The following is a 26,612-nucleotide window of genomic DNA, read 5'->3' as shown; positions in this document are numbered from 1 at the left end:
AGGGAGTTCCTTTCTATTTTTATTCTTTAGAGATTTAGTTTTTTACTGTGGTTTTGAACCTTATCCAATGCTTTCTGTACTAAAAGGGATGATCATGTAATTTTTCCCTCGAGGTGGGAATCACATTGATAGATTTCAGGTGTTGAACCATCCTTGCATTCCTGGCATAAATCCTAGTTTGTATTTCTTTTTTAATATAATGTCATGTTTGGTTATCTAATATTTTGTTTAGGATTTTTGCCTCTCTGTTCATAAGTGAAATGGGCCTATAATTCTATTTTCTTATATTTTCCTTTCATGGATTCAGAATCAAATTCACTAGCCTGTTAAAATGAACTTAAAAAAAATGTTATTCTTTTTTCCACTTTCTGGAACAGCTTTTAGAAGGTAGGAATTTCTGCATCAGATGTTTTATAAAATGTTGGCAGAGGTCACCTACAAAGCCGTCTAGGCATGAGTTTTGGGGGGAGGTCTTTGGTTACATCCTAATTTTTTAACTACATATTTGTTCACATCCTCTATTTCTTCCGGCACCAATTTTGACATTTTATCTAGTTCTAGGAATTTATCCATTTCATCTGGGTTTTCAAGTTGACTGACTCATGGATGTCCCTAATACTCTTTGTAAAAATTATTTTTCCAGTTTCCATTACATCTTTTATCACTTTATCAATACATACATTGATATCTTTGGTCAATCTCTACACCTTCATCAAAGGTGTTCTGTGTCGCAGCTTTTTAAAAAAGCAATATTGCAGAGGTCTGTCTGCCTTATTCATCTTTACCAAGTATGAACCACCTCCTATTTTTGGATGTCCCATGAGCTAAGAATGGTCCTTAAATTTTTTAATGGTTGAAAAAACTCAAAAGAAGCATAATCATTCTGATGCATGAAACTTACATGAAATCCAAATTTTAATGTCCAGAAGGTAAGTTTTGTCAGCACACGTTTACACTCAGCCGTTGACTCACTGTCTACAGCTGCTTCAAAGCACAGCAGCAGAGTGGAATGAACGCACACTCTCGTTCAAGTTCCTCATCCTGGCCTCCAAGGGTCAGTCTACTGTAGCCTCCTCATTGTCATCTCTTGCCCCACAGAACACACCCACATCGGCTGGCTGCCTCCCAGTCCTCCCCACCTCAGGCATGCCCTGTGCACCCCAGGGACTTGGCCAAGGTGCTAACCTTGCTTGCGCTCCCCAAGCTCTCACCCGGTGCTCAGTCACCCAAGGTGATTTGGTGGCTCTCGCCCTCTCTCCAGGCACTGAATCTGCCCAGCCTTGCACCGTCATGGTGTTGTGTGAGTTTGTGATGGTTCTGGGGTAGAAGCCAGGCCTGGGTGATGGTGCCCATCACACAGTGGGGCAGTGGGAAGACTGGAGGAAACTTTAAAGTGGTTTTAGGATCCCAGAGTCATTACAAATGTCCTACAGGGAGCTCCCACCTCACCCCTCACCCAGTCTCCCCTATGGGTAACATTCTTACATCAGGGTGATGATTCGTCACAACTCACAAGCCAGCAGTGGTGCATTAGGGTGAACTGAAGTCCGCACTGCACTCAGATTTCCGGTTTTCACCCAATGTCCCAGGACCCCTCTCCTCAGGCTCCACTTGGCTATGACAGTTGCTCAGACCTCCCTGGCTTTTGATGCCCTTGACAGTTTTGAGGACTGTCAGCTGTTTTGTGGGGCACCCCTCTACTGGGATTTGTCTGCTCTTTCTCTCATGGGTGGACCAGGGTTGTGTGCTTCTGGGAGGAAGCCCCCAGAGGTGAAGTGCCTCCTTCCCCCGTCATGAGGGCACACTTATCACGGTGATGTTGACTTTGATCGCCTGGCTGAGGCAGCCCTCGCCAGGTTTCTCCACTATCCACTTGTTCTTCTTCCGCCTTCCCATACTATCTCCTTGGACCTGCCAGGGGCTGTCGCTGGGGTGGACCCCTGAGAGCCCCAGGGTGGGCAGATTCAGGAAGGGACCCTCTGGAGAATGAGGTCTGGCCTCCGCCCGGATCAGAGCCATGCCCCTGGTTGCGGGGGCGGGGAAGCCGGGCGGGCAGACAGAGTGTCAGGCCAGACGTGGGAATCCACACATGGCCCCTTCTCAAAGGCGGGTGCTGTCCCTGGGGCCCCTGCGGGGTCCTTGGGCCTCTTTCATTGGGCACATGCGAGCCTAGCCTGGCCCATGGTGGAAATGCAAATCTAATTAGTCTGGCATTGAGCCCGTCTTAAAAGTATTAACAGAGCCTTAAACTGTGCTGTTGGATGGGGATGAAGAAACGCCTTAGAAAGAAATTACCGGATGGTGACAAAGCTTCAATTTATTAGTCCTCTCCAATGGGGGCTGTGCAAAGGACGTTAATTACTTTAATGGGACTTATTTTGCTTCGTTGCCCAAAGTAATTGGTTTATTAACCTCTCCTTTCCTTTGGGGGGAGGGGAAGGCGGAGGGCCGAGTGGTGGCCCCGGCAACCCTTGCCCGGCGCTCTGCCCCTCAGCCCAGCATGCCCGCCCGCGGCAGCCCAGCCCCCACTCCCCACAAGGGCAGCCGGCGCCCTCTCCCTGTCGGCCTGGCCTGGAGCAGCCCAGCACCCGTCGATGTGTCCTTGTTTGCCAGGCACTCGCGGTGGGTCGAGCCCTGGGAATGTGGCCGTGAGAGTCAGGGCCTTCCAGAAATGTGCTGCAGCCCCATCCGCAGCAGGACACGGCTTCGGGGAGGCGTGGGTACCTCGGGCAGGTGTCTGCAGAAGGGCCTGAGGCTGGAGAAGGCAGGATGGGCAGAGGATGTCTGTAGCTGGCGGAGTAGAGAGCAGAGGGGCAGGATGTCCAGGGCCAAGGTGCGGAACAGGGGGATCAGGGTGTGCAGGCTGGGAAGGCCTGGGGAGCCGGCTTCCTCAGACATCAGAAGATACAGTGAAAATGTTAGCATTTCAAAACATCCCTCCAGCTGGAGCGAGCCATCTCAGAAACAGACCAGGAATCAGCTGCTCCCTCACCACCCACAGGGGGATTCTCCGGAGGACCGCTCCAGCCTGGGGCCCTGAGAGCAGTATCTGATCTGCAGAAGTCCGCTCAGCCCCTGCTTGGCCCTCAGGGCTGGGTGAGAGGCTAGTGCTGTCCTCGTGGACACCTGGCGCTGTCCTCGGCCGGGCCCAGAAGTGGCCCGGACCGACGGGAAGGACCCCCACCGCCCCCAGCTCCCCAAGTGAGGCAGGGGAGGGGCAGAGTCTCCTTATGACCCTGGACCGTGGGTAGGGGGAGAAGTAAGTGCCCCTCGGGAGCGCTGGCCAAGCCAGAGCGCCCCCGTCCCCACGGCTCACCCTGCCAGGGCTCACACACCCTGTTCTCCCGTGGACCCCAGGGCTGCGCCGGCGCCGCTTGTCCAGGGAGAGTAGTTGTGTGTGTTGGGGCCCAGGGGATGTGGTAGGAGCTGGGGACAGTCATGGGACTGCATGGCTTTGGTCCCCCCCACCAGGCGCCTCTCCCCTGCGAGCTCTCAGCCTGGAGCGATGCCCTATGAGACCCTCCCTCCAGTTCATTTGGGTCCCAGACTGGGATCCGGGCCCAGTGCTGACCCAGAGGGGTGGGAGCCCCCAGGCAGCCAAGAATGTGGGGTCTCTAATGCCCTCCCTACTCACAGGTAGGACACGGAGGCCCAGAGAGTGCCCATGAGGCCTCAGTGGCTGCCTGGGGCCTACTGTGGGGCCCCCACTGTGGGGTCACAGTGCACAGGGCCTGGCTGGTTCCTGCCGCTTCTCGGCTCCACCCGGGGCCCCAGGCCATCCCTCCCTCTCGGGGCCTCAGGGTCATCTGTCATGTGAGAGAGACCTGCTGGGCCTTTCTCGCCTTTGCTGTGAGCTTTACGGTTGCTCTGGTCAGGTGAGCAGTGGCCTGGTCATGGCTGGGTGTGGGGGCCACCCCCGCCCCCACCCGGAGCACCCACCTCCCCACTCTGCAGCTGTCACCTTGTCCTTGAGTGTAACCGTGTACTGAGGGGCCAGCTCTCACCCTCTGTGCTGGTCGGACATGAGTGGTTAGGGTGGAGAGAAAGGGTCGAGGCCTCTAGAGCAAGGGGAGGGGTTGCAGGCCGAGCCCAGCAAGCCCCTGCAGCCGTTCTTGGTGTCCAAAGCAGCCTGGTGGCCCCTCAATTCGTGTGAAAGGGCCTTTGGGAGGAGGGAAGCGCAGGGCCTGGCTGCTTCACCCCGATCTGGAGGCCAGTCCCCCCAGCACCCCTCCAGGAAGAATCAGTGGATGCCATGATTTCCAGGGGTGCAGTCTCTGCAAGGGCAGAATGGCCCCCAAACTCAGCCTGAAGCCCTGGAGCTGGGGGTCCAAGATGGGAGAGACCTGGGGGGTGAGGCCTCAGCTGGGGACAGGCAAGGACAGGTGCCCCCAGGTCAGCTACCTCTGCACGTCTGGGAGGGGATGGGGGTGTGCAGGCGGGGCTCTGCCTCTCCCGAGCTGTGTGGTGTGGGAGGGCAGGTGGCTCCGCCCCCTTGGCCTCCAGCATCCTCATCTGTCCTGTGGGGATAACGTGTATGCAGAGCCTGCGTTTACAAGCACAGGGCCTGGTGCACAGTAGGTGCTTGTCAATGGATGAGAGCAGGGTGGGAGAAGAAGAGGAGAACGGTGGTGAGGCTGGACCCCCACCTGACGTCTGCAGGGGTCCCAAGTCCAGGTCTGTGCTGAGAACAGCCAGAGGCGAGACCTCTGGGGAGGTTGAGGCACGCCATGTATTCTGGGGAAGGCAGGGTCCTCGGTCCAGGGGCCGTGGTCACAGGAGATTGTGGTGTGGACTTGTGGGTGGCCTGGCTGTTGGGGAATCTGTGGGGGGCAGCGGGGGAGACAGTGGGACCCTTAACACGGGGTTTGCCCCCAGATGCTGATGCAGGGATCCCACCATCTGTGCCCCAGGGCAAAACCCACATCAATTTTCTATCATGGGGGAAGCGGGCTAGAAAGAGCATCCGTTTTTGTAAGTCCCATACAACCTCGGGGGTGACTCGCCCGTTGCCACTCCTGAGAACAGGAAAGCAGGGCCCCCGGGGGCAGGGCGGGGCCGCATACAGGACCCCCTCCCCCACAGCATGCCCCCTGAGCCCCTCCTAAGGTGCCCCGGAAGCCCGGCAGAAACCTCTGGCTTCTGACCCCCATGCTCACCCATCTGGAGACCCCCTGTTCCCCAGGTCTACATGGAATAGCCCCGGTTTCAACTCTGAGTCTTTCCCTTTCCTGCCCGGAACCAGAGTGGCCGCAGAGACTCTGTCAGGCACGGGGTTGGTACGAAATTTACGAGGCTTTGGGAAGGAAATGCACACAGAACACTTTCCTAGACGAAAATCAGTAAGAAGCCCGTGTAATTCTTCCTCGATGTTAGGGGTTTTCTCTCCATTGCTTTAATCAACAAATTCCCAGTAAGTCATTTCGGCGAGGCCGCTACCAACGGCTCATAATCTCCCAGGGCTGCGAGCGAGAGGGGACCCCTGGCTCCTTCCCTGAAAACACTTTTCTTGTTTTCTTTCTCCAGCGCTGGAAGCAGGCCAGCTCGCCAGTTCCATTAACTTAATGAGGGCTGACAGCCTGCAACAACGTCCTCATAATCCCCCCAGGACTTAAATGGGGTTCTCCCCAGCCGCCTACTCACACCCCACCTCCCCGGCTCTCTCCCTCCGTCTGCCTGCCCACCCCCTTCCAGGGACAAAGCCGGCACAAAGATGCGTTTCTTCGCTGGATCCTTCCCAGCGACTCTTCCCTGGGCAGCCTCAGACGTTCAGGCTGCCCACCCAATTTAGGGCACCCCACTGGGGCCCGGGGACCGCTCTCCCCACACCCCAGGAAGGACTGGAGCCCGGTCCTGGTGATTTCTCAATAGCCCCTAATCTCCAGAGCTCGGAGCTGCACAGCTGTGACAGCTTTCCTGGGCTCCACATCGCTCCGAGGCCGCGTCCTTGTTATGATGAAACCTTGGTCCTGGTCTTCACTGTCCTTTTTGGTCCCTCCAGCTCCTAAGGCCTCCAAAGCTCAAGGAATTTGCTGGAACCGGCTGAAAGCCAGCATGGGAATCCATGTGGGGCTCTCACGCCCTCCCGTAACCCCCCTCTTCCACCCCCACCCTTTCCGAAGAGAGCTTCAGTCTCTTAGGCAGAAACCGACGCTGACATTTGCGAGAGGACCTGGGTTACGGGGCGGGGGTCTCCAGCAGCCACGGAACGGGGGCATTGAGCCAAGTGTCCAGAGTGGGACAGTAGCACGTCCCAGTGCCAAGAAACCTTTTCCTGATGTAAGGACTCACCTGTTGTCTTGGGGCGCCATGGTGGAGGTCCCAGACCTGGTCGCCCAGGGTCACAGCCAAGTCAGCCCCTCCCGGCCATGTTCATATTCTCCGTGGGCTCTTCCACACCTCACAGGTCATCCCAGGCAGCCCTTGGCCAGTGCCAGCGGCAGTCTTTAAATGTGAACTGTCCACCTCTGGGTGCTGTGCCCTTACCCACATGACAGCACCAGTGGCGAACGCGAGCATGGATATGGGCCAGACAGGGGTGATGGGGCATCGGGAAAGGTCAAGGCTGCTGTTTCTGCCCCCAAAACAAGGGCCCTGAGTGCGTCGGGCCGGCGTGGCAGTGGAGTGACCCTCGGGAAGCATTCCACTCGGTGCCACCCAGTTGCTGCAACCACTGTGGCCAGTGTTTCTGTCCTTACTGTTGCAGTTTGATGGCACCGTTTTCCAGTGGGGACCGGGCACAGCGCTGCCCACTCTCCCGGCCTCCCTCTGCGCCCCCCTCCTGCCCTCACTTGGGCCACCAGCCACGTGGACCTTCTTTCTGTGGCTCCTCCCTTCCCCAGGCCTCGCTCGAGCCGTCCTCCCTGCTGACCATCTCCCGCCTCCTTCCTGTCTCCCATGCTCCCCAAGATGCTGTCAGGCTCCTGGGATGGGCACTATCCCCACACGCTGGCATCCGCAACGTTCCCCCCAAACTGTCACCTCTCTGGCCAGACCACCAGCCTGTCCAGGATTAGGGCTGGGGGTGGTGCTTTCTGGAACCTGGGCCACCCCTGACTCTCTTGATGTCTCTGTATTTTGGCTTTTCCATTCTCAAGGCTGGCCTGGCCCCGATGTCCTCAGCGGTAGTCACTCTCCTGCCCGGTTGGTTTCACCTCTCGGGGCTGTTGACTTGGGTTGACTTGATCTGCACTGAGTTGAACGGAGTTGAGCTGCGTGAGTCAGGGTTAGCCTCACCGAGGTCGTCCAAGCCAAGCCGAGTGAGTTCAGTGGAGGTGACGTACACCAAAGCCGAACTCAGTTGAACCGAGCTGCTGGGTGGTCTGATCTGTGCTGGGTGGTCTCTGGAGGGGCCCAGTCGGCTGCCCTGATCTTAGAGAAACAGAGAATTTGCTCCTTTCCCTGGGTTCTGGGGTGTGTTGAAATAAGTTAAACCATTTCAAATCCATTGTCAAATCCATTTCGGTCACCTGCCTGAGGTCCTCGAAGAATTTCACTGCCAGCTGGAGGGGGGCGGGGTGGGTGGAGTCTGCTCTGGCTGGCCGGTGCTGGGGGGCCAGCGTGGGATTGCTCCGCCTTTTGGATCATTGATATGAAAACACTCTCACAAAAAATTAAGAACCCTATGTGTTTAGTGTTACGTGTGTGAAAAAATTTAGGGCAGGAGAGAGAAGGTGCATTGCCCCGGAACCTGCCCAGAGAGCCACACGTTTTGTTCTGTTTGGGCCCGGTTGCAAGGGTCCAGCAGGCCACCCTCGGAGTGTGCATGTCATTGGCAGGCAGTTGGGAGCTGTGGGGAGGCGGGGGCGGGGGGGCGGTAACAAGGTCTGTGATTTACCCCTTGGATTAAAAAGCGCCCTGTGGCAGCCAAACGGTGGGGGATGGATTGCAAGTGGGGAGGCTGAGCCAGAATGGGGGGCCAGGGGCCTCCACAGCGTCCGGAGAGGGAGTGAGGCCAAGCCCAGCTGCACTCCCGAGGCAGCCAACCCGTGTCCATGAAGCACCCCCGAGGTAAGCTCCCTCCCCAAGCATGCTTGTGCCCAGGACGGGCCGGGAGGGCTGGGGGCGTCCCAAAGGCGCCCCATCCCCCCCCATCCCCTTGTCCCCAGGGAAGCACCAGCACCTTCCCTCCCAGCTCCTGTCAGGAGCAATCTGGAAAGATCAGCCGCACCTCTGAGAGCGGTATTTAGTGTCTTCACAGAGTTGCACAACCACCGTCACTGCCTAGTCTTAGAGCACATCCATCACCCCCAAAAGCAGCTCTGCACCCGCCAGCCGTCACTCCCCACCACCCCCAGCCCCAGGCAAACACTCTTCTCCTTTCCATCTCCGTGGAGTTGCCTCTTCAGAACATTTCACGTAATGGAATCCTGTGAAACGTGGTCTTTTGTGCTGGCTTCCTTCCCTCAGTGCACCGTCTTCAGGTTTCACCCGTTTCGCAGCAAGTGTCAGGGCTTCATTCCTTTTCCTGGCTGAGTAAGATTCTATCGAGTGGACATGCTGTGTCTTGTTTATCCACGTGTCACTTGACGGACACTTGGGTTACTGCCACCTCTGGATGATGAGGAGCAAGGCTGCTACAAACATTCTCGTACAAGTGCTTGTGGGAATGTGGGTTTCCATTTCTCTCAGGCGTTTCACTGCAAGTGGAATTGCTGGGTCACGTGGTAATTCCAGGCCTCACACTGTAAGGAAGCTCCAGGCTGTGTTCCACAGCGACGTCCCCATCGTACACTCCCACCAGCCGTGTGCGCCCCTGACGACACCTGTTCTCATCTTTTCGTGGTGGCTGTCCTGGCACCTGGCTGTCCTGTGTGAAGTGGCTTTGACTTGTGTGTGCTTCATGGTGGATGACATTGAGCGTCTGTTTAGCTACTGGTTTGCCATCCATGTCTGGTCTTTGGAGAAGTGCCTGTCCAAGTCCTTTGCCCACTTTTACTGGGGACTAGTTGATTTACACTGTGTTCGTTTCAGGTGTACAGCAAAGTGAGTCAGTTGTGCACGCACATATCTCTACTCGTTTTCAGATTCTTTTCCCCTATAGGCCATCAGAGGATTGAGTAGAGTTCCTTGTGCTTTACAGCAGGTCCTTATTCATTGTCCATTTTATGTATTGTGGTGTGCGTGTGTTCATCCCAGTCTCCCAGTGTATTCCTCCCCTCCCCCCTTACCCCTGGTAACCATAAGTTTATTTTCTACATCTGTAACTCTCTTTCCGTTTCGTACATAAGTTCATTTGTAGCCTTTTTTTCTTAGATTCCACAAGATTTAGCACCTATATGATTTGCAAAAACAACAAACAAACAAACAAAAGCAGAGCCAGCAGCAGACACCTCACTTCCGTGTGTCGTAGTGGAGCAAGCCTCAGACAGAGGGGCAGAGAAGTTTCTCGAATGAGTGTGCCCCGGCCAAAGGAATAAACTGATGGATGAAAGAAGGAGTGGAATTAAGTGAAACGAGGTCCCAAGGGATTTCCCACTGCGGTGAGCTGTCCCCCCCATGAGACGTGTGCTTTGTCCTAAGGCGTGTCCCAGCCCAGTGGTGTGATTTCCATGGTCACCTTGCCTGTGTGGGGGGCAGGTCCTAACCACTTTCAGTCCCCGCTCCTGATGTGGCTTGAGTTTTGAAGGGCTGCATGCCCAACTCAGGCCGGAGCCCTGCGTCCTCACAGATGAGCAGACTCTTCTAGCCTTTCCACCCTGGAACATGGGGGCCTGTGGGCTTGGGGGCTTTCAGTCCAGGGCTCATTGTCTGCTCCTGCCTCCAAGCTCCGAGGTGGATGTGGGGAATATCTGGGCCACATGCCTCAGCCCCAGTGCTGACCGTGAATCACATGGCGATCATTTGACTACAGTCGGTGTTTGGGGCTCCCAGATGTCGGGTGACAGCAGGGAAGCAGGGCCACCCAAGACCCCCTGGGGAAGGGGTGTGGCTGCATGTGAACGAGGGTGGCCTGTGGCCAGAAAGGAGGTGAGAGAGGGCTGAAGCCTGCCTGGGGGCCCCACGTGTGGGCATGAGTGTGGCCCTCGATGTGGTAGGGGTTTGTGGACGTGGGAGCCGTGGCGGGACGGCAGGCCCCCATCGTGCCTGTGCTCTGGCCTTGACCTCTGTTGGAGGCAGCCGTGGCTGGTCGGCTATGGAGCCAGCCTACATTTGGCTCTGGGTCAGCAGAAGACAGGCACGATGGCCTCTTGTTCCACCCGTCCTTGCATTGCTTCACGGCCTGTCCTGAGCTGTTTTTTCCAGAAGCCAGTGGACTGTGTGGGCTGGGCGGGCTGGTTTGAAGTCTCAGGATTGCACAACCCTCACCCCACAGGGTGCTATCTCTAAAGAAGTCGCCTGACTCAACCACAGACTCCCCCACCCCTCAGGCATGCGTCCAGAGCCGGAAGCCAGAGCTGCCCTGGGAGGATGGGTCAAGGACGGGAAGGGAAGACAGCAGGGCCACAAGCTCCCAGCCAGCCCAGGTGGGCAGGACTCGGACACAGAGCCCAGCCTGGGCTGGGTGGGGAAGAGGGGGCCTAGGCTCACCCCCCAGCCCGCGGAACTTGAGCTGGGGCAGGAGGGTGACTAGGCTGTTACAGGGACAGAGCTCACACTGCAGCCTTGCCCTCAGCACCACTGCCAGCGGGGAGGCTGAGTCATGAGTCATAACACTCTGCTTCCCCTGGCCTGAGAGGGGACACCCTGCCTTCCTGCCAGAGCCGGCACCAAGCAACAAACACACACCAGGACTCCGAGGGAAAGGTGACAGCAGCCTTTGCACACCCTCCCCCAACCACTTCCTTTGGAAAGACCTAAGAGGGAAAGTCCCCAGTGTCAGCCACTTTCAGGGGCAAAAGAGCAAGGGTTCTGGGAGACCAGAAGGCCAGTTCATGGAACCGTTCCTGGGTGTGGACCTTCAGGGACAAAGTCAGCAAGGGGCTGGTTCTCTGTGGCTTTAACTAGGCCTCAGGCTGTGCTGAGCAGAGCAGCCCATATCTCTGACAAGGGCAACACCCTGCTCTCTTCAATCATTTCTGCGTATATTGTTATTATTTCCTCCCTTCTGCTTACTCTGGGTTTAATTTGCTCTTCTTTTTCTAGTTTCTTAAGGTAGAAACTTAGATCATTGATTTGAGAATTTTCTTTTACTATGTCATTGAATGCTATAAATTTCCCTCTGAGAACTGCTTTAGCTGCATCCCTCAAATTTTGATATGTTTTCATTTTTCATTCAGTTTAAGATGTTTGTATAAATTGTGATGATCCATCCCTTGAAAGTTTGGTAGGATTTGGGATAATGCCATCTGGGCCTGGTTTTTTTCTTGTGAGAAGATATTTAACTACCACTTTAAAACCTTCAGTAGTTGTAGGCTTATTCAAATGTTTTATTCCATCCTGAGTCACTTCTATTGAGTTAGACTTTTTTCCCCTAAGAATATACCTGCTCCTATGTAGGTTTTCCAGTTTTGGGCATATAGTTGTTGAGAATATTCTTTTATTATCTTTTAAATCCCTACTTATAGTTTTTTCTTATTTTCTTTTATATTTTTATTTCTATCTTCTCTCACTCTTACCAGAGCTTTATCTATTTTGTTAGTCTTTTTTTTTTTTAGTTATTTATTTATTTGGTTGTGCTGGGTCTTAGTTGCAGTAGGGGTACTCCTTAGTTGTGGCTCACAGGCTCCTTAGTTGCAGAATGTGGGCTCCTTAGTTGTGGCATGCAAACTCTTAGTTGCAGCATGCATGTGGGATCTAGTTCCCTGACCAGAGATCGAACCCAGGCCCCCTGCATTGGGAGCTTGGAGTCTTAACCACTGTACCACCAGGGAAGTCCTTGTTAGTTTTTAAACCAAATTTTTGCTTTATTTAGAGATTTTAAAGACTTACATAAAGGGAAAGATATACCGTATCCATAAATAAGAGACAATGTTATAAAGATCTCAGTTCATTTCTTCTTCCTTCATCTATAAGTTCACTGTAATTACCATAAAAACTCTAATAGGTTTTTTTTTCATGAAACTTAATATGATGATCCTAAAACTTCTGTGGAAGAATAAAGAGCCAAGAATACCAAGATTTTTTTGAGAAGATCAAGGAAAGGCCTTTCCTTCCAGATATCAGGACATGATATGACACGTAGTAATTAAAATGCTGCAATGTGGGTGCAGGAATCAGCAGTTAGCCCCGTAGAATAGGGAGTCCAGAAAAGACCTGCAGAAGTGTGAGGTTTTCAAGTGTGATCAAGAAGCATTGCCGATCACTGGAATAGGTGATTCTTCATAATGAAAAAGCGAACTTGGGCCCCCATCTCACACTATATTCAAAAATTCACTCCAGATGGGCCTAAGAAATAAATGTCAAATAAAAAGCTTATAATGATTAGAAAATATGTTAGTTTGTATCTTTCAAAACAGCCTAAGGAAATAATTCTCACACAAAACACAAAAGCATTGACTATGAAAGAAAAATATTAATAAATGTGTTTATGTAAAATAAGAGCTCCTGCTTATTAAAAGACACCTTAAAGAAAGTGAAAAGATAATTTGCAAACTGGGATTTGCATTAGTTTTCTATCGTTGCCGTAACAAACTCCCTCAAACCTAGTGGCTTCAAGTAACACACATGTATCATCTTTCGGTTCTGTAGGTCAGATGTCCCACACAGCCTGAGGGTCTGAAAGGTATCACAGGGCTGGCTTCTTCCAGAGGCCCCAGGAGAGAATCCATGCCTGAACTTCTTCAGCTTCTAAAGGGTCCTCGGCCCTTTCTTCTATCTTCAAAGCCATCACCTTGCTGCTCTCTGGCCTTTTTTCCTTAGTCACGACTTCCTCCGACCACAGCTGGGAAATGTTCTCCATTTTCAAGGACTCAGGCATCTAATTGGGCCCACCTGGGTAGTCCAGAACAGTCTTCCCATCTCAAGGTGCAGAACCAAATTGCAGCTATGAAGTCCCTTGTGCCACGTAAGGTGACATACTCGCAGGTTCTGGGGATTAAAACATCTCTGGGGAGCACTTTTCTGCCTAATACATGAATGGGTATTCCCAATATATGAACTGACAAAGAATTGATTGGTTAGTTGGTAGGTAGATAGGTAGACAGCTAGGGAGGGAGGGAGGGGGAGAGAGAGGGAGAAAGAAAGAAGAGAAGGAACGAAGGAAAGGAGGGAGGGAAGGAGGAAGGAAGGAAGGAAAGAGGGGAGAGAGAGAGAGAGGAAGGAAGGAGGGAAGAAAGGGAGAAAAAAAGGAAGAAAGAAAAAAGAAAGCGAGAGAAAGAGAGAGAGAAAAGAAGAGAGAATGAAAAAAAGAAAGAGAAAGGAAGGAAGGAAGGAAGAAAGAAAGAGAGGAAAAAAAGATAATTTACACTAACTAATCAATAAGTGCACAAATAACTGAAGAGAAAAATGGCCCAGGGCTGTGCCTGTCGCAGGGGTGGAAGCACACGTGGCCAGCCGGTGTGTGACAGCATTGCTGACACTGGTTTCATTTGGTGTCAATCGCGAAGGCTGATCACTGGGGCTGCCAACAGGGATGTGGGGCCTGGGGTCTCTCCTGCACTGCTGGTGAGATGCCTAGTAGGACCAACACTTTGAAGGACAGTGTGGCATCACCTGAAAGGTTGGATTTCACGTATCGAAGACCCAGCTGTGGCACTCCTGGGTACTTGCCCAGGGGAAACTCTAGTCCATGCCCAGCCTGAGAAGGTGGCCAGGAGTAGGTGTCGTCCTGCTCTCACCAGGCCGCGTGACCGTCCAGGAGAGACAGTGAGATGTGCTCGGAATGTCCACACTGAGGGGTCCTTTCCACCGGTCGAAATGAAAAACTCAGAGTGACACACAACCGTGTGGGTGGGTCTTGACAACATAAACCCAGGGAAAAGCATAATGCCTTTCTGTAAAGTTTAAATCAATCAAATAGAAAAGATATGCCCTTTTTTGGATACACATACATGTGATAAAGTTATATAATCAGAAAAGCAGGGACGGAGGGATGCAGATTCCCTTGCAAGATCAATGGTTCCCAGGGTAGAAAAGGCAGAGGGATGGTTGAATTGGGAGCTGTCAGGGTCTAGCTTTTATTTTGAGCAGTGGGTCCCTGGGGGTTTTCTACATTATTAAGAAAGAACACCCAATTATACAACAATGTATTAAAAAATGAAACACCACAGCCAAGTGAGATTTATTCCAGGTAAACCTGCCAGTTCAGTGTTCAAAACTCAGTTAACATAACCATCACCTCAGCAGGCTGAAGAGAAAGCTCGTATGATCCCATCAAGTGATGGGGAAAAAGGCTGATAAAATCTAATATCCATCCGGTCCTTCTCTTGGTCGAGGGAGGGGCGTGGAGGGTGTCTCCTTTCTCAGGTGGAGGGGAGGGGACGTGCCCTCTCCTGTGGGGCTCAGTGTGCCCAATGCGAGTCCTGTCGCCTGTCCCACCTGCCTGGTGTTGGAGCCACCAGAAACAGCAGCCGCCCCTGCCCCGGGCCAAGCCCAGCCTGGAGCGGGGAGGAGGCCCTCCAAGAGAGCGTCCAGCCAGGCCCTTTCCCACAGACCGCAGAGTCATCTGTGTCCAGCAGGGAGGCCAGCCGTGGGGCTGTCATCGGAGCCGAGGCCAGGCCACAGCAGGCCTGAGCGGAGCTGGTCGGCCCCGGTGTCCCCTGCCCTGGCTTCCCGTCGGCCTAGGGGACTGCTTGGTTACACAGGCCACGGCTTTGTTCCGTGGACCTGGCAGAGGCGAGGGGGGCAGCAGCCTCTGGAGGCCACTGAAGCGATCGCTGGGTGTGGTCCTTTGTTCAGACAAAGTGGGATCTGAGAAGCTCAGAGCTTTCTCACTGGACCTCGGGCCGCATCGAGGCCTTGGCAGTCACAGCCAGGGGGGCCCTTCCTGATGGGGACCCCGTCCTCTGCCTGCTCCCACACCACCTGGGGGGGCTGCAAGGGGAGGGGGGACATGAGGCCAGGAGACGTCCCCTCCTATGGCTCAGGCCTGGGGTGAGGAGCTCATGGGGCCAGTGGTCTTGACCCCAGAGGGGGAATCTCAGGGCCTCCCAGGGCCTGCTTTGGCTCCACCTCCAAGCCTGTGTGTGCGCACGTGCGTGTGTGTGTCCTGACGTGTGTAAGTTGCCACCCCCTGCCATGTAGAAGTGTCACCAGGCCTGGGTGCTGCATGCAGGGGCCCCAGGGGCCCCGAAAAGTGCATGTGCTCAGGTGAGCCCAGGTTGGAACAGATGTGGGGACACAGACCTGAGTGCCTTTTGCACCATCCAGGAGTGTGGGGGGCCTTGGTCTCGCTGGAGAGCATCTCATACATTCTGGACTCAAAAGCAGCCAACTCTAGGCTAAGTAGAAACCACCTGTCCCTGAGAACTTTAAAAGCTGCTTATCTTGAAAGCCTTTTTAAAAACTGTGGTATGATTTATTTCTTGTAAAATGCACAAATCCTAAGTGAACAGATCAGCTTATTTTTACATACAAATACTCTACATAAAACACGCATGAGGTCAAGACATAGAACACTTCTGTCCCACCAGAAGTTTCCTCCCTCCCTCCCCAGGGACTGTGCCCCCCTCCCCGCCAGGAAACCACTATCCTGGCTTCTCTCGCCATAAAACAGTCCTGCCTGTTCTTGGGCCTGCAGGGAATCGTGTTTGCGTACAGCTTTGTCTTCCTATGAGAAAAGCTGCTGTAAATATTCTGGTAGATGTACCTGGGGGACGTGAGCACCTGTTTCTTTGGAGTAAGTGTCTGGACGTGAAAATGCTGGGTTGTGATGTGGGCCCGAGGCTACAGCCAAACAGCTTTCCAAAGTGAACCAACACACGTTCCCACCAGCAGCACTCGGGAGCCTATCACACCACATCATCTCCAGCACTGGAGGTTGTCAGTCTTTTTCATTTTGGCCATTTTAGCAAGTGCGTATGGGTACCTCATTTGGGTTTTTGACCACCTTCTGATGGGCTTATTGACATTTGGACACTCTCCATGAAAAGCACCTGTTCAATCATCTTTTTAAATCGTGTGGCCTTTTCCTTATTGATTTGTAGGTGTTCTTGATGTATTCTGGCTACACGTCCTTTATCCAAAAAATATCCTCTACCAGCCTGTAGAGTGTCTATTCACTCCTTTAATGATGTCTTTTGATGTCTAGAAGGTCTTAATTTTAAGGAAGGGCAACTTGTCAGGTTTTTTCTTTGTTTGTTTGTTTTTTTGTAGTTGCTTGTGTTTTGGGAAATCTTCCAGGGTCATAAAGATATGCCCCTGCTCTCTTCTGAAGGCCTGATGGTCTCTGCCCTCATGCTTTGATCTAAAGCCTAACTTGAATTAATTTTGTGACTGATGAGTGGCAGGGATCATGGTTCCTATCTTTTCATACAGCTTTCCAAATTGTTCTGGTACCAGTGATTGCAAAGAACATTCTTTCCCACACTGGATTGCAATAGCGCCCTGGTTATACACGCAGTGACCACAGATATGTGTTTGTGCTTCCGGAGGTTTTATTCTGCCCCACTGATCTATCCTGTGTCTAATACGGCTGTGTTTACAGAGTATTCTAATATCGCATCACGGTAGCTTCACAGTACATTTTGAACTCTGGTAGTGTGCGTCCTCAACTTTGTTGTTCTTCGAAATTGTGTTGTCTCCCTTAGCCCTCTGCTTTTTCACAAATATTTTAGAATCAGCTTGAAAATTGAGCCCCCAAAAATGAAGACATAAAAGCACTCTGCTAGATTCCATATATATGTGTGACACCGGGGAGAGGGGAAGCTAGGACGTAGTGAGAGAGTAACATCGACATATATACACACTGCCAAATGTAAAAGCGATGGCTAGCGGGAAGCTGCTACAGAGCACAGGGAGATCAGCTCGATGCTTTGTGAAGACCTAAAGGGGTGGGATAGAGAGGGTGGGAGGGAGGCTCAAGAGGGAGGGGATATGGGGGTATATGTATACATGTGGCGGATTCACTTTGCTGTACAGCAGAAACTGACACAATACTGTAAAGCAATTATACTCCAATAAAGATGGGGAAAAAAAAAAAGAAAGCACTGTGCTATGCACTGGAATTACATCTGATCCCTACCTGAAAATTCACATCTTACACATACAGAGTCTTCCAATTTATGAACATGTTATAACCCCCAGTTGATTCAGGGCTTCTTTAGTTTCTCTCACTAACGTCTAGCACGTTTCTGCGTAGAGGTCTTGTTCATCTCCACGAGGTTTTTTCTTAGGTATTTAACAGTTTTGATGCTGTTATAACCGGTATCTTTTTATTTCCCTTTCTAGTTGCTTGTTACTAACAGAGAGAAACACAGTTGCTTTTTCGTATAGTCTTTAAAACCATTGTTCTTGCTAAATTCATTTAGCCATAGAACAGTTTGAAGATTCTGAAGGTTTTTTAACATATATGATTATTTCACTTGCAAACAGTGACAAAATAGTTTTATTTTGTCCTGTCCAATTATTCTGTCTTTCATTTCCTCTTTCTTACCTCAGTGCACTGGCTGAGACTTTTGGGATTATATTAAGCAGAAACGGTAATGGTAGAAATCCTTGTCCTACTCCTCATCTCAGGAGGAAAGTGTGTGATATTTCACCACAAAGTATGATGTTTGCTTAGATTTTGTTTGTTTGTGTAATAAATGTATTTAATTATTTATTTATTTACTTATTTATTTTTGACTCTGTTGGGTCTTCATTGATGCACGTGGGCTTTCTCTAGTTGTGGTGAGCAGGGGCTACTCTATTGCGGTGCGTGGGCCTCTCATTGCGGTGGCTTCTCTTGTTGCAAAGCATGGGCTCTAGGCGTGCGGGCTTCAGTAGTTGTGGCACACAGGCTCAGTAGTTGTGGCACACGGGCTTAGTTGCTCCTTGGCATGTGGGATCTTCCTGGACCAGGGCTCAAACCCGTGCCCTCTGCATTGGAAGGTGGATTCTTTTTTTTTTTTTTTTTTTTTTTATTTTATTGGCTGTGTTGGGTCTTTTATGCTGTGTGCAGGCTTTCTTTTGTTGCACTGAGTAGGGGCTACTCTTCACTGTGGTGCGCGGGCTTCTCATTGCTGTGGCTTCTCTTGTTGCGGAGCATGGGCCCTAGGTGTGTGGGCTTCAGTAGATGCAGCACGTGGGCTCAATAGTTGTGGCTCACGGGCTCTAAAGTGCAGGCTCAATAGTTGTGGTGCACGGGCTTAGTTGCTCCACGGCATGTGGGATCTTCCTGGACCAGAGATCAAACCCATGTCCCCTGCATTGACAGGCGGATTCTTAACCACTGCACCACCTAGGAAGCCTAGCAGGTGGATTCTTAATCACTGAACCACCAGGGAAGTCCTGTTTGTTTGTTTTTGTGTTTGTTTTTTTACATCGTGGAGTGTCCTTCTATTCCTAGTTCTCCAAGAGTTGTGTTTTTAACTATGAATGGGTCTTGAGTTTTATCAAATGTTTTTCTGCATCTTTTGAGTTGCTTATATGTTTTTTTCTTACTTGTTCTGTTGATGTGGTGAATCACGTTGATTGGTTTTCAGATGCTAAACCAACCTTGCCTAATTGGATGCAACTACACTTGGTCATCTGTCTTTACATATGGCATTGGGCTCAATTTGTTGGTACTGAGGGTAGGACATTTGCATCTATGATTACGAGAGAGATTGGCCTGTGACTTTTCTTTCTTGAAACATCCTTGTTGGGTTTTGATATCAAGGTTATACTGACTCATAAAAATCCTCTAAAAAGATTTGTGTAAAACTGATATTATTTCTTCCCATTTAAGGAAGAATCTACTGGTGAAGTCATCTAGACTTAAAGTTTTATTGTGTGTAAATTCCAAATTTAATTTATTTCATTAAAATTGGGCAATGTGGATTTTTAAATTTCTTCTTATGTCTGATTTTATGCATTGTGGTGTTTTTAGGAATTTATTTTATCTAAGCTATCAAAATTATTTTTGTACATAATATCCTCTAAATAGATTTTTTAAATATCTCTAGTTAGTCTCTTCAGAAAATCAAATTTTGGCTTTGTTGATTTTCCTTAATGAAATGTGTGTTTTTTATTTCATTGAATTGCACTCTTATCTTTGTTAGCTCTTCCCATCTACCTTCTTTGGGTTTAATTTACTAATTTTTAAACTTCTTGAGACAGACTTCACCCTCTCCTCTTCTCTTAACATGTGATTTAAGGTCATAAAATTCCCTCTAAGCACTTATTTCATGGTACCTCAAGTACTTATTTAGCTATAAATTGTGATACGTGACGTTTTTATTATTATTCAATTAAAAATATTTTCCAATTTTTATTAGATTTCCTCTTTGATCCTTGAGATATTTAATTTCCAAAACACTTGAGAATTTTCCAGTTATCTTTTTCTTATTGATTTCCAGCTTAATTTCTCTGTGGTCAGAGAACATACCTATATGACTTAATTTCTTTGAAATTTGTTGGCACTTGCTCTGCAAGCCCCGCACGTGGTCCCTTCTAGTAGATGTTCCGTGGGTACTTGGGAAGCTTAGACACTCTTCGGGCACAGAGCAGTGTTCTGTAAGCATTGATCACATCAAGTTCCTACTTGGTTTGTTCAGACGTGTCTCTCTTTAGATGTTTTCACAGCTCCTCTGTCTCTGTAGGTATAGCTACTGTGTACCCACAGAGGTGTATTCTAATCTCCCACCACGGTTGTGGATTTTCTCTCTTACTTTTAGTGCTGCCAGCTTTTGCTTTATATATTCGAAGCCTAGGTTGTTAAGTACGTACAGATTTAGAATTGATCTCTTCCTACCAAACTTTGACCCCTTTTTTTTCTTTTACCACCCCCAGCACAGCATGCAGGATCTTAGTTCCCCAACCAGGGATGGAACCCATGCCCCCTACAGTGAAAGCATGGCATCCTAACCACTAGACCGCCAGAGGATTCCCCTGACCACTTTTTAAATGATGAAATATCCCTCTTTATCTCTGGTAATACTTAAAGTCTACTTTGTCTGATATTAGTTTACTTGCACTAGCTTTCTTTTGGCTACGCCATGATGTATCTTTTTCTATCGTTTCGTTGTCAACATTTCTATGCCTTTCTAATTTCCTGATTTTATGAGCCCAACCCTTGCATCTCCTCATATCTAGAAAAGCACTAAATCCCTACGTGGTGACGTCTCTTCCTTGTGAGTAGCAGAAACCCCCTACAAAAATATGTGTTTCTATGCCTTTCTAATTCAATATATTTATAGGCAACATCAAATTGTTTTTTTAAATTCCCACCTGAGAATCTGGCTTTTTAATTGGAATATTTAGTCCCTCTGCAATGCACACAGTCTGCTATCTCACTTTTTTTTATTTTCATTTGTTCCGTCAGTTCCTTTTGATCTCCCTCCTGCTTCTTTGGATTAATCAAAAATTGTTATTAGTTTTTACCCCCTATTAACTTGTTACTTCTACAGCCCTTTATTATTCCATCAGTGGTTGCCTAGAGACTATCACACACATCCTTGACTCACTGGAGTGGACCTCAGATGAGCGCTTTTACCGTTTCCCTGACAACGCATGTGCTCGCCACTGTTTAACTCCACCGATGCCTCCTCCCTTTTACGCTGTTTTTATCGTATGTTTTTAGCGATAGCTATTACCTTAAACCTCAGGAAATATTATCATGATTATTTCAGTCAATTCACTTTACTAATTTAAACTTTCTCACGTATTTGCCCTTTTCTGCATTCCTAATTCCTTCTTGTATTTCTCTGCATCCTTCTGGGATGGGATCACTGCTCTCTACCTGGGGACCCCACTGGGTCATTCTGTGAGTGCAGGTCTCCCAGCAGTGAATTCTCTTAGTGTAGTTTTTAACCTTCTTTTTTTATTATTACTATAGAAAAATATGCTTAACATAAAATGCACCATTTTAACCATTTTGAAGCTATCATTCAGGAGCATTAAGCACATTCATGTTGTCATGTAACCATCACCATCACCCCCAGAACTTTTTCATCTTCGCAAACAGAAACCCTGTCCCCAGTGAACACTCACTCCCCCTCCCCCAGCGCCTCCCTGGCCCAGCGCGCACCATCCTACTTCCTGTCTCTATAGACTTGACGACTCTAGGTCCTCTTATAAGCGGAACTGTACAGTGGTCATCCTTCTGTGACTGGATTCTTTCACTTGCACTTTCATTTTTCAGGATGTATTTGATGGGTACAGAATGCTACGTTGGTAGGAATTTCCCTTGAGCCCTCTAAGGATGCCATTCTGGCTTTTATCCTTCAGCCGTCAGGATAACGTGTCATCATCCCCCCTACCGGGCCCCCCTGACTTTAGTGCTTCTGCAATGTTCCCTGTGCCTTTGGCCTTCAGCAGGGTGACTCGGATGGGCCTGGGTCTCTTGTACCTTGTCTCTCTCTCCAACTGGATTCAGAGAGCTGCTGGAATCTGTGGCCTGATGTCTTCCATCATTTGGGGAAAATTCTGAGCTACTGGGTCTTCAAAATTATTTGCTCTCCATTTTGTCTCCTCCCCTTCTGAGATGTCACATGTGTTAGAACTTCTAACCGTATCTCATATGTCTTGCATTTTTTCCTCTGTGTTTAATTCTGCATTCCCTCCATACTCCAACCTGGCTATTTTCTCCAGTTCACAAGCATTCCCTTCTTCTGCGTCTCCTCTGCTATCAAATCCATCTATTGCATTCTTTTTTTTTTTTAAGAACTTTTATTGAGATGCACTTTCCATACACTAAACTGCATATATTTAAAGTGTACAATTTGACTTTTTTTTCTTAGTAGTAATGTATATATGGCAATCCCAATCTCCCAGTTCATTCCTCCCCAACCCGCCCCCCACCCTGCTTTCCCCGCTTGGTGTCCATATGTTTGTTCTCTACATCTGTGTCTCTATTTCTGCCTTGCAACCCGGTTGATCTGCACCAGTTTTCTATATTCCGCATATATGTGTTAATATACGATATTTGTTTTTCTCTTTCTGACTCACTTCACTCTGTATGACAGTCTCTAAGTCCATCCATGTCTCTACAAATGTCCCAGTTGTGTTCCTTTTTACAGCTGAGCATCTATTGCGTTCTTAATTTCCATGATTGTCCTTTTTGTTCTGGAATTTCCTTTTTTTCTTTTTTAACATAGATTCTACTTCTCTGGTGAAATTCTCCACCTTGTCATCTATTTTCTTGAACCTACTTGTCACAGTTATTATCTAAAAACTCTGCAGCAAAGCATCTCATCTACTGCTACTGAGTCTGTAGGTCAGCACTCTGGCTCCTCATCTGGGTGGTCTCACCTGACTTGTGCGAGTGCCAGCGTGGCGGTGACTGGGTGGTCTCAGCTACCCTCCGGAGCCTGGAGCTGTCGGGCTGTCGGCCAGGGTGCCTCAGCTCTCCTCCAAGTGTCTTTTCTAACAGCCCAGGTCAGACATGTCCACGTGGCAGCAGCATTCCCCGATGATAGAAATAGCGGAAGGGGTGGGGGGGAATCTCTGATTGGGGGGGACTGCAAAGCATTTTCACCCATTTCTAACCTCCCCCTGTCTGCCTTCTGGCCATAACATTTTACGTTCCCCTCAAAGCAAAATTCAGTCACCCCCTCCAGGAGACCCCAATGTGTCACGCAGTTAGAAACAGCACCCTGTCCAAAGCACAGCATCTTATGATCAGCCTTTTGTTTTTGTTTTTCAGCCTCTGCCCAGTGCCTGGTCCCCAAACCAGCAGTATGTGTTTTTAGGATGTTGCTATGACCTACCCCACTCTGGGGTCCTAATTTCTCTTAATCTACTGCGGCATGGAAGACCATGCCTATATTTAGTGGCTTCATGCCACAACTCTTTCCTTATACATGAGTCTGTGAGTCAGCTCAGCTTGGGCTCAGCTCAGCTGGGAGGCTGTCCTGCTGGCCCTGTGTGGGGTGACCAGCTGGCTGGCTGGTCCAAGATGGCCTCAATCACGTGTCTGTTGCTTGGCGCTGGCTCTCGGCCAGGGCACCTCGATTCTGCACATGGCCTCTCCAGCCAGCCAGCTCAGGGGGTTCACACAACCACTTTCCAAGAGCACACGAGTTATACATGATGGGACTTCCCCAGCATTCTCTTCATCACTATAAGGGTCAAGGTCAGCCCAAATTCAAGTAGTGGGAAAAACCAACTCTATCTCTTGATGGAAGAGCTACAAGTCTTTGAGGCATTGAATCTACCACATCTTTAGATCTGTTTCCTTGGTCTGTTTTGTCCCTTGGTTTCCAGTATGTTGAGTATTTAAAAAAAAAAAAAAAATAGAGGCTCCACGATCTTATCTCCCTACAGATAACAGCTTTCTCTGGCATGAAAGGGTGCCGTGCAGAGCACCTTGCTCCGGGTGGAGCCTGGGGTGATCTGAGGCCATGGCAGGGTTGGGGGGTCTCATCGGGGTGTTTACTCGGCCCCCATTTCCTTGGTGACCCTGGACTCGATTCTCCTCTCGCCTGGGACATGAGTCTGTGGAGGCCTCTGCTTAGCTTTCTCTCCTCTGGCGGCTGCTTTTTGCTCCGTTCCTGAGACTCTCACCCCCTGCTGTGCAGCTTAGTACACACATGCTTCACGTGGCGGGTGGGGGATGCTTCTCTGTGGTCCCCATTCTCCAGGATCTCAGCCCACCACGTCCCGGATGTCTTTGCAACTCTGGACTCACGTTTGTCTCGCCAGACCAGGAGCCCCTGCCTCACATGTGGCCCATGTGCCCCACACCACACACGCGCGCGCACACATGGGCTCACCCAGTGTGTCTCTCTTCTGGAATCTCAGCCCTGGGGGTCTTCCTTGCTCTCAAAGCCATCACACAGCTGTGGTGGTGGGTGTTTTCAACAGAAGGTTTTGTCAGATGCAAGCTTCCAAGCCAGAAGCAGAATCCCCACTGGTTCCACGTGGGTGTATTTCCTTCCAGTCTGTTTTCTACGCATATATGTATCAGCAATTGTCTCTCCCTCTTTGATGATGTTTCTGGAAGGAACTTCAGAGCGGAGACAATGCAGTCCCCTTAACAGAGTGGCTCAGGTGGTAACTGTCCCTGGCTGATGTGTCCTGAAGCCCTGTATTTTCCAAGTGGGTACCAGTGGGTGGGCCATAGAACCTTCCAGCTCAAAGGGGCCCAGGTGTCATCTGTTTGTACCCCTCCACGCTCTACTGGTGGGAAGGCCCAGGGTAGAAAGAAGCTTCTGTGGCTCTACCGTGAGTGAGGGCCATAGCTACTGCCAACTCAGCACCCTGACTCCCACCCTGCTTCCGAGCGACAAGAAAGGCGGGGGTCCCTTTGGGGTCATCCCACTACTGAAAAGCCTCTTGGCCTCAGCCTCTCCTCCTGCTACCAGGATGCGGGCTTCCAGATCCCCTTCCTAGGCAGTTGAACATTCTCCTTGTTTCTGGAAGGGCCCAGCCCGCATGCAGGGGGCGGCACGTGGGAAGCCTCCGAGCCTCTGACAGTGGCGGGTGCGGGGTGACCGTCACAGCGGCCACTCACGCCCTCCTTTCCGTTCTCTGCCGCAGGCTGCGGGAGCACCACCGGGCCACCATCAAGGTCATCCGGCGCATGCAGTACTTTGTGGCCAAGAAGAAATTCCAGGTGAGTCCTGCACTCAGCCCCTGGCCCACCCCGGAAGCCCCTCGCCCACCCACAGCGCAGGCTGCGGGGTCTCCATACCCTGCCGCATCTGAGACCTGACCCTCACCCATCAGACACCCTACCACGGCTTCAGGATCCATCCCCAAGACAGCAGACCCTGGAGGGACACTTCTCTGATTGACCCTGGACCCTGGGGCCCAGCCCAGAGCCCGGACACACGCAGAGCCCGGGGGGCTCACTCACGCCCCTCCCCATAGGCAGGATGGGAAGTGACTCAGGGAGGGTGCGGAGCCTGCCCCGCATCGCCTGGGCAGGAAGTGCCACGTCCCAGGCCGGCTCAGGACCCTGGTCCCCCTCGCCAACCCTGTGAGTCAGAACAGAGGGCAGAGCGGCCCTGCTCTGTGCCCCGGGGTGACCCGCCTTTCCAGGGAGAGGGGCTGGAGGCTGCGGGCTTCCCCGTCAGCACTCCTTCCAGGGGTGGGTCTCCTGCCATGGCCCCTGGGAGCCCCCAGAGGATGCCAGCTAATGGCCAGCTTGGTGCCCTCCTCCCTCATGGACTGCCCCCCATCTGAGGAGCAGGGCCCAGCCCGGCCCTGACTCTGAGACCAGGGAGCCTTAGGAAGCAGGGACCCTTGCGGGAGGCCATTCTCTTTCACCTGGAAGGCTTGGCCACCAGTTCCTTTCAAAAGTGAGTCCTCAGCGGAGCCAGGGCTGGGGGTCCCCGAGGCCAGCAGCAACACCAGACCCCCTGGGCCTGCTTCACCAAGCTGGGGGAGGTTGGGGGTGACTTGTTGCCACCCCCTGAGGGGGCTCAGCAAGGCTGGGACAAGAACCAGACCCCACGGGCCCTTCTGGGCGGCACCTCCCACCCCAGGCTGCCCTGGCTCCTTCCAGACCCCTCAGCAGAGCCCCCACCCATCCAGGCCACGGGGCCAGACTCAGTGGGGGGTTCCAGACAGTCCCAACCCCCGGCAGCCCTGGGGAGGAACTCTTCCCCCGCCGGTAGTGGAACAAGAGCCGAAGGGGCTGACCCAGGGCTGCATCCACGGGTGCCCAGCCCTTACACAGCCTCTGCCCCGATACAGCAGCCCCTGGTCCCGGCCCCAAGGACAGCCCTGATGGGGCCCTGTGCCAGCCACCATGCTCCCCCGACTCCCCGGCAGCGCACATGGCCACCTTGGGGGGAGAGAGGTGCACAGAGTCCCCAGTGGCATTCTGCTGCCTGCCTGTCTGTCTGCCCGCAGCCTGGTGGGGAGGCCTTTCCCCCCCAAACTGGGGCAAGTTGTGCTGACACCCATCAGGGGCTGGGACTCCTCATCGTTGAAACAAAAGAATCACAGTGAATGCTATTCCCCGCCGGCACCAGGAGGTCTACCCAGCAATGTTCTGGACGAGGTCCGACGGCCCCGGATGGAGGGCTTCTGGGTTCTGTGGCCACTCCTTCCAGGAGGGCCCAGCTGCCCTGGCGGTGCCAGCCGAGGGGAGGCTTGGTGAAGCAGGGAGTTCAGGGGTCACTGGGCGAGGGCGGGCTGGCCTCCCAGGTGGGGAAGCAATGGCAGGAACCCCCTCAGGGGTCAGGTCTGGATGGGACTGTCCCCAAGAGCAGAGGAGGCCCCCGGAAGGGCCAAGATGTGTTGCCCTTGCTGGAGAGCATCTGGCAGTAATGGCTAAAACCACAAAGGCCAACCTGGGGAGCAGCGGGGTCCGTGGGGACTCTTCCAGGATGGGGACGGTCCCCAGCCTGAGCAGCTGGGCCACCACCGTTCCGGAGCAGAGCCCTGCAGGGCAGAGGCCACAGCCCGCTGCCTGGGGCACCGTTGGGCCATGCAGGGCTATGCCGGGGTGGACACCAGTCTTCCTACAGGCTGCTCCCAGGGTCTGGGGCACCCCGCAGGGAAGGCGGAACCTTGGGGCTCATGGCAGGCCCAGCTCAGGGGTGATGTGGGCAGCTTCCAGCTCAGAACCACAGACCACCCTGAGCAGACAGGCCCCCAAGAGGCTGGAGCAAATGTGGGTGCTGGTGAGCGCCTGTCACAGAAATGCAGGCCAGAGACCTGGC

The 26,612-nt window shown here is 51.6% G+C and overlaps 1 protein-coding gene across 2 annotated transcripts in view; it reads left to right on the top strand.

The window, feature by feature from the left end:
* KCNQ1 (potassium voltage-gated channel subfamily Q member 1) overlaps positions 1-26,612 on the top strand; it is a 342,239-nt gene that overhangs the window by 242,362 nt on the left and 73,265 nt on the right. For both annotated transcript variants that reach the window (XM_057726790.1, XM_057726789.1), the window contains one exon: positions 24,478-24,553. In XM_057726790.1, coding sequence (XP_057582773.1) covers positions 24,478-24,553 — 76 coding nt within the window. The remainder of the gene's footprint in view (positions 1-24,477; positions 24,554-26,612) is intronic.

This window comes from Hippopotamus amphibius, chromosome 3, assembly GCF_030028045.1.
Source record: "Hippopotamus amphibius kiboko isolate mHipAmp2 chromosome 3, mHipAmp2.hap2, whole genome shotgun sequence".
Lineage (NCBI taxonomy): Eukaryota > Metazoa > Chordata > Mammalia > Artiodactyla > Hippopotamidae > Hippopotamus > Hippopotamus amphibius.
The sequence above is the reverse complement of the archived record's forward strand: the minus strand, read 5'-3'. Positions and strand labels throughout refer to the sequence as shown.